Below are 18,028 nucleotides of genomic sequence, written 5' to 3' on the forward strand. Positions count from 1 at the left end.
TCTAACACATGGAATAGCCTACCAGAGGAACTGAGGCTACCCCAGTCTCTAACACAGGGAATAGCCTATACCAGAGGAACTGAGGCTACCCCAGTCTCTAACACTTGGAATAGCCTACCAGAGGAACTGAGGCTACCCCAGTCTCTAACACAGGGAATAGCCTATACCAGAGGAACTGAGGCTACCCCAGTCTCTAACACTTGGAATAGCCTAACAGAGGAACTGAGGCTACCCCAGTCTCTAACACACGGAATAGCCTACCAGAGGAACTGAGGCTACCCCAGTCTCTAACACATGGAATAGCCTATACCAGAGGAACTGAGGCTACCCCAGTCTCTAACACATGGAATAGCCTATACCAGAGGAACTGAGGCTAACCCAGTCTCTAACACATGGAATAGCCTATACCAGAGGAACTGAGGCTAACCCAGTCTCTAACACATGGAATAGCCTACCAGAGGAACTGAGGCTACCCCAGTCTCTAACACATGGAATAGCCTACCAGAGGAACTGAGGCTACCCCAGTCTCTAACACATGGAATAGCCTACCAGAGGAACTGAGGCTACCCCAGTCTCTAACACATGGAATAGCCTACCAGAGGAACTGAGGCTACCCCAGTCTCTAACACAGGGAATAGCCTATACCAGAGTAACTGAGGCTACCCCAGTCTCTAACACATGGAATAGCCTACCAGAGGAACTGAGGCTACCCCAGTCTCTAACACAGGGAATAGCCTATACCAGAGGAACTGAGGCTAACCCAGTCTCTTAACACATTTTAAAACCCCCCTAAACCCCCCAAAATAGCCTTTGTATCTCCCTGATTCTTATCTGTTTTGTTATTTTGCATTTTCTACTGTTTTTTCTTTTGCATCAGTGATGTATTCTGTTGTTATTGATGTCTGACTGTTCAAAGCACTTTGTAACTTTGTTTAAAAAAGTGCTATAAAGTTTTATTAATATTATTATTATTATCAACTTGTGACAGGAGCAGTTACTATTGAGTGAAAGATTCTTTATTTATGAAAAATACAATATTGAAGGCGTTTTATTTTAGTTAGAGGGCAAGGATAATGTTTTAAGACATATTTGTTTTATTAGCCAGGGATCCTTTTAAGGTAAACCTTAAAAACCTGACCCTTTGGTGTGGTTTGGACTTAAAAGGCAAACAGAAGTACACATTGTGACATTCCAATGTTCAATGATTTTTTTTTTAGATTATTTGTGACCGTTTTCTGACCGAGGCTAAGTCATTGGCTACGTTTACATGAGCAGTTAAATCCCCTTTTCATTCCGAATAGAAGTTAAATCGTATTAAACGTTGTTATGTAAACACCTAAAAAAACTTACATCCGAATGAAAACGCTCGATGCGATCTAAAAACCATTCCGATGTCACTGGCCGGATTACTCCGATGTTCAATGCGATTGAAAGAAAATTGGACTCATGTATACACTGCTTCGGATGTAAATTAATTCTGGTCTTTCTGAGCATGCTCATTTCCATTGCGCTCCAACTCCAAGGCGCTCATAAGCCTCATATCCAAGGCGCGCTGAGGAGTTTGCACATAGAGCGCGTTATTTCGTGCATTTTGTGTGTGTGTGTGTGTGTGTGTGTGTGTGTGTGTGTGTGTGTGTGTTCAACGGTCTCTCTCTCACACTCTCTCTCTCTCTCTCTCTCTCTCTCAAAAATAACGAGCGACCCGATACAATAATAATCAGTGTGTTGCGTGCCCTGGCCGTGCTGTAGATAATAAAGTAGGCTACACATAAAAACGAGATGATCACCTTCCCAGCGGAGAAGGGGAGCCGCAGCAGGTGGGGAAAAAAAGACGGTAAACATAGTATGTCCGTCCTTATCCAAGCAGCAGCCTCAAAACTACTGCGGAATGAAATGATGGGATTTCAAAGTGTCGTCTTTCGTCTGAAAGTCACAATGAATGAATGAACTGCCTATATTTTATGTGTCCAACAGATGGCGTAGTTTCACGTGAATTAACATGTATCATGTCTTCTATCACTTCTCCATATAAACACTCATTCGGAATGACCATTTCCCATGTAAACTCGTGGCAAAAAACATTACATCGGATGTATTTTATTCTGAAGTATTTATTCGGAATGATCACCCTTCATGTAAACGTAGCCATTTGAAAGATTTTTTGTTTGTTCATGTCATGAAAGCAGGGAATCATAGCTTCAAATTGACATATCGGTTGTTCAGTTTGACCCACCAGTTTTGGGGATATGTCTTATAGAGTTATGTCTTGCAGAGAAACAGTGAGTTGAGAAAACACTTCTGTGGTCTCTAACATTAGACCTAGCTACATGTTTAAGCATTTATTTCATATTTACATGTCTTCTGTGGACTCTTAACATTACACCTAGCTACATGTTTAAGCATTTATTTCATATTTACATGTCTTCTGTGGACTCTTAACATTACACCTAGCTACATGTGTAAGCATTTATTTCATATTTACATTTACAATTTAAAAAAAGTCACATATTTGCGTGACAATTAATCATACATACACGTGTAATCCCCACAGCTCTACTCAAACCAGTGAGTGAAAGAAGCCACCATGTCTCAGCTGCAGTTCCAGTGTCCCCCACAGGGGGGCAGCCATGCCCCCGCCATGCCCAGTGCGGGTTCTTCTGCCAGTGCCAGCGCCCTTCAGACCCCCCCCATGCCAATGGGCGGGCAGCAGCACGCGCCCCAGCCTGGGTACAACATGCCTTGTGCCACAGGAGGAGGGGGCGGCGGAGGGCCCCCCCAGCCTGGCTACAGTATCTCGTGTGCCACAGGGGGTGGAGGAGGAGGGACCCCCCAGCCCGGAGGCTACAGCATCGGGTGTGCCACAGGGGGTGGAGGAGGGACCCCCCAGCCCGGAGGCTACAGTATCTCGTGTGCCACAGGAGGTGGAGTAGGAGGGACCCCCCAGCCCCCCATGCCAATGGGGGGGCAGCAGCAGCAGCCAGGGTATAACATCGGGTGTGCCACAGGGGGTGGAGGAGGAGGGACCCCCCAACCCGGAGGCTACAGCATCGGGTGTGCCACAGGAGGTGGAGGAGGGCCTCCCCAACCCGGGTACAACATCGGGTGTGCCACAGGAGGTGGAGGAGGGCCCCCCCAGCCTGGGTACAGCATCTCGTGTGCCACAGGGGGCGGAGGAGGAGGAGGAGGGCCCCCCCAGCCTGGGTACGGCATCCCCTGCGCCACGGGGGGCACCCTGCCCTCCGAGAGCGCCAGCCACCCGCTAAGGAGTTCCGCCCTGCCGTCGGGCTCTGCCACACCCTTCACTCCTCCTCCTCCTCCCCCCACCACAGGTGTGTGTGCAATTGTCCGTTCACAGACCGCCGCAGCCATGTTTCCATCATCAGAGTTTGGAAGCACTCGTTTTCCGTAAAGCTAATGGCCTGCTGCCTCCTGCATTATGTGATCATTCAAAACAGGTGGTACACAGCACAGGGCAGTTGAGTGATATCTAACGAGCACTTCCAAACTCCAGCACTTAGAAAAATAATCACCTGCAACTAAGGACACAAAGTAGCTCATAAAATAGAAGCTCATATAGAAAGAGGATAATTCAAGCTTTCCGTACAGCTGCAATGTTGGTGAGTTTGTCGTTGTTTAAGGCAATCAGAGAGGACTTTTCTGTTTGGATGAATGGGCTGCCATTGTGCCACGCTAAAACACATTGCCGTGTGACGCGCCGTGAGCTTGTTGATCTGCGATATTTGGGGGGGTGTGGCGCGTTATGCAACTTGCGCAACACGCATAACCCTTCCCTGACCCATAATGTGCATTCATTCCTGCAGTAATAATAATAGACATTAAATCTATTTCTAGACGAAAGTGTAAACACTCGTCATTTAGACGTCTGTGTCAGTCTCGGCTGGGAGCAGAGTTCATACGTGTTAATGCATTTTCGGCGGGAACCCCTTTTGGTGTTAGCATTATGCTATGCTTTAGCTATTGAAAAATAGCAGATCTACAAGCTCATAATGCGCCACCGAGTGGCGCGCTACGAGCTTGTAGGTCTGCTATTTTTGAAAAAATCAAAGAACGACTGACATAGAAACATAGCTTTTTCAGACAACTGTCAGGATGTACAAGACATTTATAGAATGTCTGATCTCAGGCCTAAAAAGGTTAATATTCATTATGAGTGAACGCCTGCTCACAGAGAGATGTGATGAAATAACATGTACAGTCCTGTCATCTCTGGGGGTATTTTGGTCCCTGGTGTTGATAGAATGAGTCCAAAAAACACCACGGTATCCTGGAAAACAAAAAGCTTCAAAGCCGGGCGTCCACGGTTTTGATCTGAGCCGGTCCGACCTGTGATGCTGTGTCGACGGCAGGCGACGGGCGACGGAGGGTTTCTGGAGACGAGTGAAGACTTGGGGACAGTGTTGTTTTTGGCAGCAAATTTCTATTTTAGTTTTAGTCATAGTCTCCTGAATAGTTTTCACTTAGTCTTAGTCACATTTTAGTCACCTGGAATGTATTAGTGTTAGTCTAGTTTTAGTCGACTAAATGTCATAAGATTTTAGTCGACTAAATCTACAGGCGATTTAGTCGACTAAAATGTATTTTTGCGGGCCTTGTTGCCGTCATAATGACTTATTTTACACTTGCTGAAAATAGCCGCTGCGACGCGTTGTGAGCTTGTAGATCAGCTATTTTCAGCATGCAACTAAGTGTAAAATGACTTTAATATACTGTATCTCTTGTCCACTAGTCCCTTCCTAACATTTTAGTCTAGTTTTTATTTGTTGACAAAATTGTCAGTATATTTAGTCTTAGTTTTAGTCACCATAGCATAGTTTTAATTTAGTTTCCATTTAGTTTTCTTCAGTGGAAAAGGTAGTCAACGAAATGATTCTGAAACCCTCTGTTCGGCTGGGATATGTGGTTACCCGTGTCTCTGCTGTCATCATTCCCAACAGCAAAACACCATTTACAATTTAGGCATTTATCAAACACTCTTAATCCAGAGTGATTTACAGTATGCAAGAACAAAACAACATGGGTTTGATTGATTGATTTATTAACAGTTTGCAGAATTGTAATAGCAGGCACCAGTGACACTATCTTTCTCTCTCTGTTTCTGGCACAACAGCGCCACTTTTGCCCCTACTGGTACTCACATAGTCACATAGGTTAGGACGGACATTGCTGTTCCTTGGAGTGGTTGCACCACTCAAAGACTGTTGACTGAGTGGACGACACCATAAAGCATTACACTAGTTTATTTACAATTGGGCCCACCATTTTCAATTCGTCAAAGAATGAATGGTAATACATCATATACATAAAAATCACCGTCACCGTGGATCATACATATAGCTAAAATCACACCTGTGTGAACTGAGTGGTGCAACTCCCCCCCCCCCCCCCCCCCCCCTCTCTCTCTCTCTCTCTCTCTCTCTCTCTCATTAGCAGGCAACAGTGCTGCACTGTCTCTGTTTCTGGCAACATTGATTGATTTAAATATTTATTAACAGTTTGCAGAATTACAGTATACATCTCAAGCACAAACTCAATACAAAGACTGTTAACTGTGAGTGGAAGACCCAATTAAGCATTACACTTGTTTACAACAGGGTCCACCTTGTTCAATTCATCAAAACATTTAGAGACGTACAAATAGACACTTCTATATAGTTAAAGAACATAACAGGAATTCATCATAAAGGAAGCAAAAAGGGAAAAGATACATATACAGTGAGGGGAAAAGGGGGGGGGGGGGGGGGGGAATACAGATTTTACAGGGGCCAGTTTCGAATTGCAGCCGTCCGTAGGTACAGCGCCCCTACTGGTACTAATAGTCATACTCGTGCTCATAGTTTTAGACGAGTGAATGAATGAATGAATGAACGAACGAACGAACACGGGTCATGCTGATGATATCTTTGTTTCTTCCAGTGTCTAACATGGCAAACCCCAAAGAGAAGACCCCCATGTGTTTGGTGAATGAGTTAGCCCGTTTCAACAAGATCCAGCCGGAGTACAAGCTGCTCAGTGAGGAAGGCCCCGCCCACTCCAAGGTAACCCACCCCTTTAAGACCTGGAACACATCTGTGTCACCTTCCACTTCAACCATTATTTAAAGGTTTAGCTGTTGGGAAAAAAATGCAGATCTTCAAGCCCTACTCCAAGGTAACACACTTCCAACCTAAACCATGATGGGATCATTTTAATCAACAATAATTTCTCATTCAAATCATCAAACATTGGACCATAACAATGTAATTCCTGAGTGTCTTTTTAGGCTTTGTAAACCAACATAAATGCACGTGACGGATATGACGATCAATATGGCTGTACTGCTGAGACGTTTGTCCTTTTGTTATTGTAAAGAACTCAAATAAACTCACTCACTCTTGTCACTCTGAGTGTGTCCCGGCCCTTATTTAAATATGGTCCTTCTAAGAGGTTATCGCACCCGAGGAGTCGGAGCAAAGTGGAACCACTTTCTCTAGTGAATTATTAGGACTACTTTTATGATTTCTCATGTTTGTAACCGTTTTTTAGAAAAGCAATGGTCCCGTGCCTCACCACGCCTCTCATCCATTATTATACAACATAAGGTAACCTGACATCTTGTTAAGGCCACATTGCTTTAACCTCTTAAACCCAGGGGGGGTCCCAGGAGGTAAAAGTTGGAACCTGAGACCTTGACCAGCCCCATTTAACCCGCTGAGAGCTGTCATGAGGTGGACAGCCGCTGCCCCCGCCGGCGGGGGATTGGGGCTTTTATCTAAGGCAGGGGTTTTCAACCGTGTGGACCGCGGCCCCCTGGTGGTCCGCGGAGTACTGCTGGTCGTCCGCAGCCAGGCATTCAGAAAAGTTGTATTTTTGCCTTTTTACCTTTCTAATATATATATAAAACTCAAATCTAACATTTCAAAAAGTGGGGGGGGGGGGGGGGGGGGGAAATGCTGCTGCATGAGAATTGAGAAACAAACCTACTGTGACTGTCAAATGCACCAAGTGTCAAATGTGTCTTCAGTGTTTGGGTGATTAACTGAAATGGATTATTATTTTGAGACTTATTTTGAGTCCTGCTTAGTACAAGTAAAAAACACTTTTTGTCCAGCTCATGAATGTAGCCTGTGATACAGTGTGATAGTGTGATTAGTGAGTAACAAGTAAGAAGAAAACAAAAACAATCTTAACCCATGGTGCATGAATGCCCCACCACTACCTGGTCCCCAGGCTGCTGCTAGTCAGATTAGTGGTCCCTTGGTCAAAACCAGTTGAAAACCCCTGATCTAAGGTTATCCTACAGTATCTGTCACTCCAGTTTATGTGAGAAAAGACAGCTTTTTTCTGCTCTTTGTGGTACCAGATCAGTGATAATGTGTCCTCCTTGTGGTACCAGATCAGTGATAATGTGTCCTCTTTGTGGTACCAGATCAGTGATAATGTCTCCTCCTTGTGGTACCAGATCAGTGATAATGTGTCCTCTTTGTGGTACCAGATCAGTGATAATGTGTCCTCTTTGTGGTACCAGATCAGTGATAATGTGTCCTCTTTGTGGTACCAGATCAGTGATAATGTGTCCTCCTTGTGGTACCAGATCAGTGATAATGTGTCCTCTTTGTGGTACCAGATCAGTGATAATGTGTCCTCCTTGTGGTACCAGATCAGTGATAATGTCTCCTCTTTGTGGTACCAGATCAGTGATAATGTGTCCTCCTTGTGGTACCAGATCAGTGATAATGTCTCCTCTTTGTGGTACCAGATCAGTGATAATGTGTCCTCCTTGTGGTACCAGATCAGTGATAATGTCTCCTCTTTGTGGTACCAGATCAGTGATAATGTCTCCTCCTTGTGGTACCAGATCTTCTCAGTGCGTCTCACTCTGGGGGAGCAGCATTGGGAGGCTGACGGCACCAGCATCAAGAAGGCCCAGCACACTGCTGCTAGCGCCGCCCTGGACGAGACCACCCTGCCCAAACCCACTGCCAGGACCCCCCGAAACACAGGTACCCTAACCCTCCACCCTGCCCAAACCCTCTGCCAGGACCCCCCGAAACACAGGTACCCTAACCCTCCACCCTGACACCCTGAAACACAGGTACCCTAACCCTCCACCCTGACACCCTGCAACACAGGTACCCTAACCCTCCACCCTGACACCCTGCAACACAGGTACCCTAACCCTCCACCCTGACACCCTGCAACACAGGTACCCTAACCCTCCACCCTGCCCAAACCCTCTGCCAGGACCCCCCGAAACACAGGTACCCTAACCCTCCACCCTGACACCCTGAAACACAGGTACCCTAACCCTCCACCCTGACACCCTGCAACACAGGTACCCTAACCCTCCACCCTGACACCCTGAAACACAGGTACCCTAACCCTCCACCCTCCCCCCTGCCCAAACCCTCCACCCTGCCCATACAGTATGTTATGTCTCACAGACTGTACGACTCAGACCATGGAGGTGTTTATGAAGCATTATAAATGCAGTATGTTATGTCTCCCAGACTGTATGACCCACACCATGGAGCTCAACGCTCTCTGCATGAAGCTGGGGAAGAAGCCTGTTTACAAACCCGTAGATCCGTACCTGGGCATGAGGCCGCCCAACTTCAACTACAACGTCAGGTCCCCGGGGCCGTACCAGCGCTCCATGCAGCAGTGAGTCTCCTTTTCCCCCCGTCACATCTCTATTCATTCAGTCAATGGGAATTAAGACGAAAATCTAAATACATATAAGAGGCTAAATGTATTTTTGAGGGGCGCTAGCCCATCCTATATACAGCTTTAATGTTTGTTTTTCAACGGTGCTTGTTTAACCCATTCTGAACGGGAACCCATTTTGGTGTTGGCGTTATGCTTTAGCTATTGAAAAATAGCAGATCTACAAGCTCATAGCGCGCCACCGAGTGGCGCGCTATGAGCTTGTAGGTCTGCTATTTTTGAAAAATCGAAAGAACGACTGACATTTTTAGAATCTGATCTCAGGTCAGAATGGGTTAATCAGACCAGTGTGTGTCCAGTGGAAACCTCGCATGAATCTGATCTCAGGTCAGAATGGGTTAAGAAAACCCCTCATAGACAATAAAGAGAAGTTTGTGTCGTTTTCCTACAAACTGCGATTTCTTTATTATTTACTATAGTCTTACTAGACCCCCGGAAATTACATTTGGCCACAAAAGATCACGGCCGGGATCTACTGAATGTGAAGGGGGACACTAGGGTGGGGGGTGGGGGGGATGCAATACCATACTGTGTCGTATTATGTCACAACTCAGAAAAATCATGAACACGTGTTCTTTTTGCAGGTATTACTACCCGTTTCCCCCGGTGGGTCCCATGCTGTACCACATAGAGCTGTCCATCGGGGGGCAGCAGTTCCACGGGAAGGGACGCACCCGGCAGCTCGCCAAACACGACGCCGCTGCCCGGGCGCTCAAACTGCTCCAGAAGGAACCCATCGTGGAACAGCTCCCAGCGGTGAGAGAGAGAGAGAGACCATCATTCACTACACTTTACAGAGAGAGAGAGAGAGAGAGAGACCATCATTCACTACACTTTACATGAGAGAGAGACACCGTCACTCACTACACTTTACATGAGAGAGAGACCGTCATTCACTACACTTTACATGAGAGAGAGACACCGTCACTCACTACACTTTACATGAGAGAGAGACCGTCATTCACTACACTTTACATGAGAGAGAGACACCGTCACTCACTACACTTTACATGAGAGAGAGACCGTCATTCACTACACTTTACATGAGAGAGAGACACCGTCACTCACTACACTTTACATGAGAGAGAGACCGTCATTCACTACACTTTACATGAGAGAGAGACACCGTCACTCACTACACTTTACATGAGAGAGAGACCGTCATTCACTACACTTTACATGAGAGAGAGACACCGTCACTCACTACACTTTACATGAGAGAGAGAGACCGTCATTCACTACACTTTACAGAGAGAGAGAGACCATCATTCACTACACTTTACATGAGAGAGAGACACCGTCACTCACTACACTTTACATGAGAGAGAGACACCGTCACTCAATAGCCTTTAACATGACAGACTGTCCACCCACTGCACACAGCATGTGGTGACAGAGCGTCATTCAATCATGAAATTCCTGGAAATATTTAGAAATTAGAAAAAAACAACCTTTCTTACATTTGGTTATTTATTGTTTTTGGCTATTGATTTTGTATGACATTACACGAAATATATGCAACGTACGTAATGTTTTTCCCCGAACGGCCTAATGTGTACCCGTCCGGTAAAAATAACAGATCTACAAGCTCACAACGTGATCCTAAGGCCGGATGGGTGGCGTAGCAAAGATTTGGCCGAAATGTGGAATGGAATTATTATACCCTTCTATATTATATGCCTTGTTTTAGGAGTAAGGAAATCATTATTGAGCTGAATGATTGTTATATTGACCTGGAAATCGGGTTTAAATATTCTGGGAAAGTTTTGGAAATTAATTGGTAAAAATGTGTGTGAAGCCTGTCCAATACGCCGTGGAATAGAAACAGAGCTGCACTTTCTGACCACCTGCCCACTACCAAGACATCAGACACACACACACACACACACACACACACACACACACACACACACACACACACGCACACATAACATAACTATTGTTCAACATTTGGCTCATTATGTCTTAGGTAGCCTGAGCTAACGCTAGACATTTCTGGCCTAGATGGGAGGGTCGCGGCTCAGAAAAACGCGCACCCTGATTGGATCTCATCGATCTGTCCGTCACCGCCGGCCCCTCCTCTCCCCCTAGTGCAGCGCTACGTCACATCATTTGGAGCGACGCCCACCCGGAAGGGTTGACTCCCACTTTTAGACCAGAGCGGCCAATGCGTTCCTCCAGGCTTTCAATTTTTGCACCAACAAAGTGAAAGCCTGGTACCGAGGCTATGTCTCAGGTGACAATTTGAATAAAGCATTCCTAATTGTATTGTATTTTTCTCAGATGAACGGTGACCCTGAAGAAGAGGAGGAGAACCTCAACAAGTCAGAGATCAGCCAGGTGTTTGAGATCTCCCTGAAGAGGAACCTGCCCGTCAACTTTGAGGTTGGTACGGTTTAGGGAACCCCTTTTGGTGTTAGCATTATGTCATGCCTTAGCTATTGAAAAATAGCAGATCTACAAGCTCATAGCGCGCCACCGAGTGGCGCACTATGAACTTGTAGGTCAGCTATTTTAGAAAAATTGAAGAACGACTGACACAGAAACATAGCTTTTTCAGAAAACTGTCAGGACGTAGAAGACATTTTGTAGAATCTGATCTCAGGTCAAAATGGGTTAATATTAATATTGTTGTTCCTCTCAGGTTCTGAAGGAGGCGGGCCCGCCCCACATGAAGAGTTTAGTTTTATTAACCCATTTTGGTGCGGGAACCCCTTTTGGTGTTAGCATTATGTTATGCTTTAACTATTGAAAAATAGCAGATCTACAAGTTCATAGTGCGCCACCGAGTGGCGCACTATGAACTTGTAGGTCAGCTATTTTAGAAAAATTGAAGAACGACTGACACAGAAACATGGCTTTTTCAGAAAACTGTCAGGACGTAGAAGACATTTTGTAGAATCTGATCTCAGGTCAAAATGGGTTAATATTAATATTGTTGTTCCTCTCAGGTTCTGAAGGAGGCGGGCCCGCCCCACATGAAGAGTTTAGTTTAATATTAATATTAATATTAATATTGTTGTTCCTCTCAGGTTCTGAAGGAGGCGGGCCCGCCCCACATGAAGAGCTTAATAATATTAATATTGTTGTTCCTCTCAGGTTCTGAAGGAGGCGGGCCCGCCCCACATGAAGAGTTTAGTTTAATATTAATATTAATATTGTTGTTCCCCTCAGGTGCTGAAGGAGGCGGGCCCGCCCCACATGAAGAGTTTAATATTAATAATATTGTTGTTCCTCTCAGGTGCTGAAGGAGGCGGGCCCGCCCCACATGAAGAGTTTAATATTAATATGAATAATATTGTTGTTCCCCTCAGGTGCTGAAGGAGGCGGGCCCGCCCCACATGAAGAGCTTCGTGGTGCGCGTGGCGGTGGGGGAGTTCTCCGGGGAGGGCGAGGGGAAGAGCAAGAAGATCGCCAAGAAGCTGGCGGCCACGGCGGTGCTGGAGGAGCTCCGGAAGCTGCCGCACATACCCACCGTGGAGAAGATGCTGCCGCGCATGAAGAAGAAAACCAAGTCCATCATCAAGGTACTGAATGCAACCGGACCAAGTCCATCATTAACCCATTCTGACCTGAGATCAGATTTAAAAAAAAATGTCTTCTGCATCCTGACAGTTTTCTGAAAAAGCTATGTTTCTATGTCAGTCGTTCTTCGATTTAAAAAAAAATAGCAGACCTACAAGCTCGTATGAGCTTGTAGATCTGCTATTTTTCATAGCATAACATAATGCCAACACCAAAAGGGGTTCCCGCCTAAAATGGGTTAAGGTACTGATAGCAACAGAACCAAGTCCATCATTAAAACCCATTTACTGCTATCATCTATTGAAAAATTAGGACCTAATTCACGCCAGCATTTTTTTCCAGTGGAGCTCTTATTTTGAAAAAGCCACATTTTCACTCGACCGGAAGTGTATTATGTCTGCCAGCTAGACGTTGCCGAGACAACCTTTTGTTGACAATGTGAATCCAGACAGGAGCTCTGGGGAGCTCCACATCGTCGGCTCTGTGCCGTCAAAGAAACGCTGTTTTCACCAAAATGCCATCTGGGACAAGGAATAGGAGATACAGGCCATTGAAAGAAATGGATAGAATTATTATTATGGTGACGGCGATCTAAGATGAACGATCCAGTGCTGTGCTATAACAACACAGCTAGCTAACCGGCTAACGTGAGTAGCATTATGGCTCGATCGATCGAATGCACTATAAAAGCGCAATTGCCCCCTGAAGGGCTTCGACAATGGCGCTGAAACGGTTAAGGTACTGATACCAGTTAGACGCCAGTTAGACCCCTAAAGGGCGAACTTGCGTGCACACATCCGCCTCGTTGACGGCAGACTGCCACTGCGAGCACAATTTTTCTTATGAAAGTTTGATGAGGTCAGATCAACATATGGAATGAATTCTGTACTGGCCATATATGGAGCGTGTCTTGAGTGTACAGGGTTTCATGAGGTCAGATCAACATTATGGAATGTCAGAACAGGTCAGCTCCATATATGGAGATCTGAGGGTTTGAGGTCAGATGTAGAGTTTCTGGCCGGCTCCATATATGGAGATCTAAGGGTCTCCATGGTGTCACGAGATGTCACAAGGCATGACTATATATGGAGGTTTGATGTCACAAGGCATGACTATATATGGAGGTGTGATGTCACAAGGCATGACTATATATGGAGGTGTGATGTCACAAGGCATGACTATATATGGAGGTGTGATGTCACAAGGCATGACTATATATGGAGGTGTGATGTCACAAGGCATGACTATATATGGAGGTGTGATGTCACAAGGCATGACTATATATGGAGGTGTGATGTCACAAGGCATGACTATATATGGAGGTGTGATGTCACAAGGCATGACTATATATGCAGGTGTGATGTCACAAGGCGGTGACCATATATGGAGGCGTGGGGTGACTGACATTCAATGTTGTTTTCCCACAAATTAGTCTTGAGAAATGGGCGTGGTCTTATAATCAGAGTGGTCTTATATATTCAGGACAATTCGACTAAAATCGACTAGCCTGAGGAAGGTCGCAAGACCGAAACGTTGCTCAATTAATAAAATTGCTCTGAACTAGCAAGTGGCAGTGTGCGGAGGTCCCTTCTTCCACAGACTAAAATCGACTAAAACGAAAATATTTCAGATGTGACTAAAATGTTACTCAAACTAAATGGAATTGTATTCGAAAGGCTGACTAAAACTAAAATAAAAAAACACACACACACACACACACACACACACACACACACACACACACACACACACACACACACACACACAGTCTGTCTGCAGCCACAGGTCACCATGTTGTTCACATTCCACACACGCACACTCACACACACACACACACACACACACACACACACTCCTTCATTCACTGGACTCTGAAGTTGATTGATTGTCAGCAGACTGCTGGCGCTGGCGGTAAATCCATGTTTAATCAGCCGTTGTGGCAGCTGATCGCTAGCGTTACACTGTGATGTAATTAGTTACACTGTGATGTAATTAGTTACACTGTGATGTAATTAGAATGGGACATTCGTGGAGCAGCAACACGGCTATGGCTGTGGTTCAGGAGGTAGAGCAGGTCGTCCAATGATCCCTGGGTCGGTGGTTCGAATCCCGGCTCCTCCTCCTGTCCTACATGTGGAAGTGTCCTTGGGCAAAGACACTGAACCCTACATTGCCTCCAATGAGTCGGTCGGTGTGAGCTCGCCACCGTCTGTGTGTGAATGTGGGAAGTGAGGACGCTGGCGTCGACTGTTCGCCGCTTCACCTCCCAATGTATGAATGAATGAACCTTCACCTCCCAATGTATGAATGAATGAACCTTCACCTCCCAATGTATGAATGAATTAACCTTCACCTCCCAATGTATGAATGATTGAACCTTCACCTCCCAATGTATGAATGAATGAACCTTCACCTCCCAATGTATGAATGAATGAACCTTCACCTCCCAATGTATGAATGAATGAACCTTCACCTCCCAATGTATGAATGAATGAACCTTCACCTCCCAATGTATGAATGAATGAACCTTCACCTCCCAACGTATGAATGAATGAACCTTCACCTCCCAATGTATGAATGGACCTTCACCTCCCAATGTATGAATGAATTAACCTTCACCTCCCAATGTATGAATGAATGAACCTTCACCTCCCAATGTATGAATGAATGAACGTTCACCTCCCAAAGTATGAATGAATGAACCTTCACCTCCCAATGTATGATGAATGAACCTTCACCTCCCAATGTATGATTGAATGAACCTTCACCTCCCAATGTATGAATGAATGAACCATTGTAAAGCGCTTTGAGCACTTGGAAAAGCACTATAAAAATGCAATTCATTATAAACGTGTGCGTTGCGCCTCCCAAAATAATCCCCAAATGGCCAGTGGTCGGTATTCACCCCTTGCTTTGAGCTGCTTAGCGGATTGGATGATTGCACTCTCACAGTAATAAGGAAGAAAAACAACATACATTGGCCATTTTTACACTTTATTAAATGTACACTCCGTGTAAGGGAACTAAGTTTTAGGGAACTCAGTAGAGTCACAGAGATTAACCCATTCTGACCTGAGATCAGATTCATACGAGGTTTCCACTGGACACACGCTGGTCTGACGAACCCATTCTGACCTGAGATCAGATTCTAAAAATGTCAGTCGTTCTTCGATTTTTTTCAAAAATAGCAGACCTACAAGCTCGTATCGCGCCACTCGGTGGCGCGATATGAGCTTGTAGATCTGCTATTTTTGAGTGGTGCAACCACTCCTACATCCAGCTTGCAATGTCCGTGTACCTGTGTACCTGTGTACCTGTAACTATGAGCATGAGTGGTGTGCGCATGTGTGAAATTGGAACGACAGAAGTATGTGACATGGCTGCCACCTGCTGGATGCAAACGATACAGAGAAGAAATTGGAACGATACAGAGAAGAAATTGGAACGATACAGAGAAGAAATTGGAACGATACAAATTGGAATGATACAGAGAACCAATAGACGGGAGTTGCACCACTCGGTTCACACTGGTGTGATTTTCAATAGCTAAAGCATAACATGATGCTGACACCAAAATGGGTGCCCGGTCAGAATGGGTTAAAACACGGTGCATTTTGCATCCCAAAACGCAGTTTATAGTTAAAGGACACAATAAAACAACGACCTCTGCATCCATATATCGGGGACAAGGGGAGAGCAACGGACTTGAACTCATGCTTCCTTCATGCCCGAGTGTCCAAGTTGCTCCTTTACACCTGACAGGGGGGAGTTTCCCTGGTTGGACGTAGCGTGTGGAAGGAACACGTTATTCCGACCAGTTCCTTTCCCCTCCATCAGGCGCCCCGGCTGGCCAGGGGGAGGCAGTTTAGTGACCAGGATTACTGCATGTTTTTTGTGAGGGTACCTACCCTAGGGGACACAGGGAGAACATGCAAACTCCACACAGAAAGGCCCTTTCACCAACCCCGCCTTCGGGCATGGGCACTGATGACGCGGAGGAGGAAACACGCCATCATCTTCTTAACCATGTACTGTACCCCCCCACCCCCCACCCCCCCCCCCCCCCTCCAGCTGCAGACCAGCCCAGAGTACGGCCAGGGTATGAACCCCATCAGTCGTCTGGCTCAGATCCAACAGGCCAAGAAGGAGAAGGAGCCTGAATACTGCATGGTGACTGAGAGGGGTCTGCCTCGACGCCGGGAGTTTGTCATGCAGGTAAACTAATAAGCTTTGGGCTTATTGAGTACCCGTTATCAATAAGCTTTGGGCTTATTGAGTACCCGGTATCAATAAGCTTTGGGCTTATCGAGTACCCGGTATCAATAAGCTTTAGGCTTATTGAGTACCCGTTATCAATAAGCTTTATGCTTATTGAGTACCCGTTATCAATAAGCTTTGGGCTTATCGAGTACCCGGTATCTATAAGCTTTGGGCTTATTGAGTACCCGTTATCAATAAGCTTTGGGCTTATTGAGTACCCGTTATCAATAAGCTTTGGGCTTATTGAGTACCCATTATCGATAAGATTTGGGCTTATTGAGTACCCGGTATCGATAAGATTTGGGCTTATCGAGCATAGCGGCCAGACCAAGAGGCGATCAAGAAATAAATCTAATTACCCATGCTGGTACAAACATGTCGGTCTAAAAGTGTATTGATACCTGCCAACCAGCGCTGTCCGGGTAAACAAAATTATGCTTTTAATGTGACAGTACATTACACATTAACCAGTTAACAGTTTCTTCAATATTTTCCAAAAGGTCATTGCGTTCCGTCTGTTAGAAAAGTACTGTACTTGAAGGCCCTCCTAGTAAAAGATACCGGTTCTGTTCACATTTATTGTCGTCTCCCGTCTTTCCACAAAAATAATATAAAATGCTCGATAGTGGTCTCGATAAGAACCCGGCTCGATAAGCCTGATCGATAAGGTGATCGTTATCAATTAAAAAAGGATCAAACACCCGCACACTGTCTTCAAATGCAGTGACCAACTTTTATCTAGGGAAACTGCAACGTTTGGGCCTGTGCGGCCTTCATCAGGCTAACTTTATGAACACAAATGAGAAGGCATCCTCGTTATCAATTAAAATTAACGAGCGCTATTGTTTTATACCAACCAATATATCGATATTGTGACAGTAATTTATTTATTTTTTGGGATGAAAGGAAATAAACAAGGGACAATAGAAGGACAATATCAGTCACTAGAAGAACCAAGGATGTGTTTTTAAATTAATCTTAACCTGGTTAAAATGGAGTTTGAAGTTACATGGTTTTATATAAACTTTTCCCTGAAATGTCCCCGTCAGTGATTACAGCGAGGGGAAAAGCAGACATTATGGCATATGATTACACGGCTCGGGTGAACGCTTGATTGTGATTGGTCAATCACTGACTAAAATTCAGCGGTGTGTTATTTGTGGATAATAATGACCGCCGGGATCAATACTCAGAGCACCTGATTGGCTCATATCATTCTGTCTAATCAAAGGCTCGAAGCACCTGATTGGCTGCACTGCTTGATTTAGTTCCGTCTCCAACATGACAACCATGTAAACACACGCCATGTCAAATACAGCTAAACGTGGCTCTGAAGAATGTTTTTGAAGGAGAAATAGACGAAGCATTAACGGAAAATCTATTCTTTTTGATCAACACTTGTTTTCCGAGCGGACTGTGTTTGTTGAGCCAAAAACAAATAATGATTGCTTTTTGTTTTAGTATTATTAGGATCCCCATTAGCTGGTGCATAGCAGCAGCTAATCTTCCTGGCGTCCAC

The 18,028-nt window shown here is 45.3% G+C and overlaps 1 protein-coding gene across 3 annotated transcripts in view; it reads left to right on the top strand.

The window, feature by feature from the left end:
- stau1 (staufen double-stranded RNA binding protein 1) overlaps positions 1–18,028 on the top strand; it is a 37,732-nt gene that overhangs the window by 7,523 nt on the left and 12,181 nt on the right. The window contains exons 3-11 of one of the 3 annotated variants that reach the window (XM_083789168.1): positions 2,552–2,921; positions 3,165–3,335; positions 5,935–6,056; positions 7,856–8,000; positions 8,508–8,661; positions 9,309–9,480; positions 11,008–11,109; positions 12,039–12,251; positions 16,321–16,464. In XM_083789168.1, coding sequence (XP_083645294.1) covers positions 2,585–2,921; positions 3,165–3,335; positions 5,935–6,056; positions 7,856–8,000; positions 8,508–8,661; positions 9,309–9,480; positions 11,008–11,109; positions 12,039–12,251; positions 16,321–16,464 — 1,560 coding nt within the window. In that variant the 5' untranslated portion in view covers positions 2,552–2,584. Of the gene's footprint in view, positions 1–2,551; positions 3,336–5,934; positions 6,057–7,855; positions 8,001–8,507; positions 8,662–9,308; positions 9,481–11,007; positions 11,110–12,038; positions 12,252–16,320; positions 16,465–18,028 lie in introns of all 3 variants that reach the window. The other 2 variants (XM_083789166.1, XM_083789167.1) reach the window with 2 other exon arrangements.

Source organism: Protomyctophum parallelum (genome assembly GCF_964188405.1).
Source record: "Protomyctophum parallelum genome assembly, chromosome: 18".
NCBI classification, from domain to species: domain Eukaryota; kingdom Metazoa; phylum Chordata; class Actinopteri; order Myctophiformes; family Myctophidae; genus Protomyctophum; species Protomyctophum parallelum.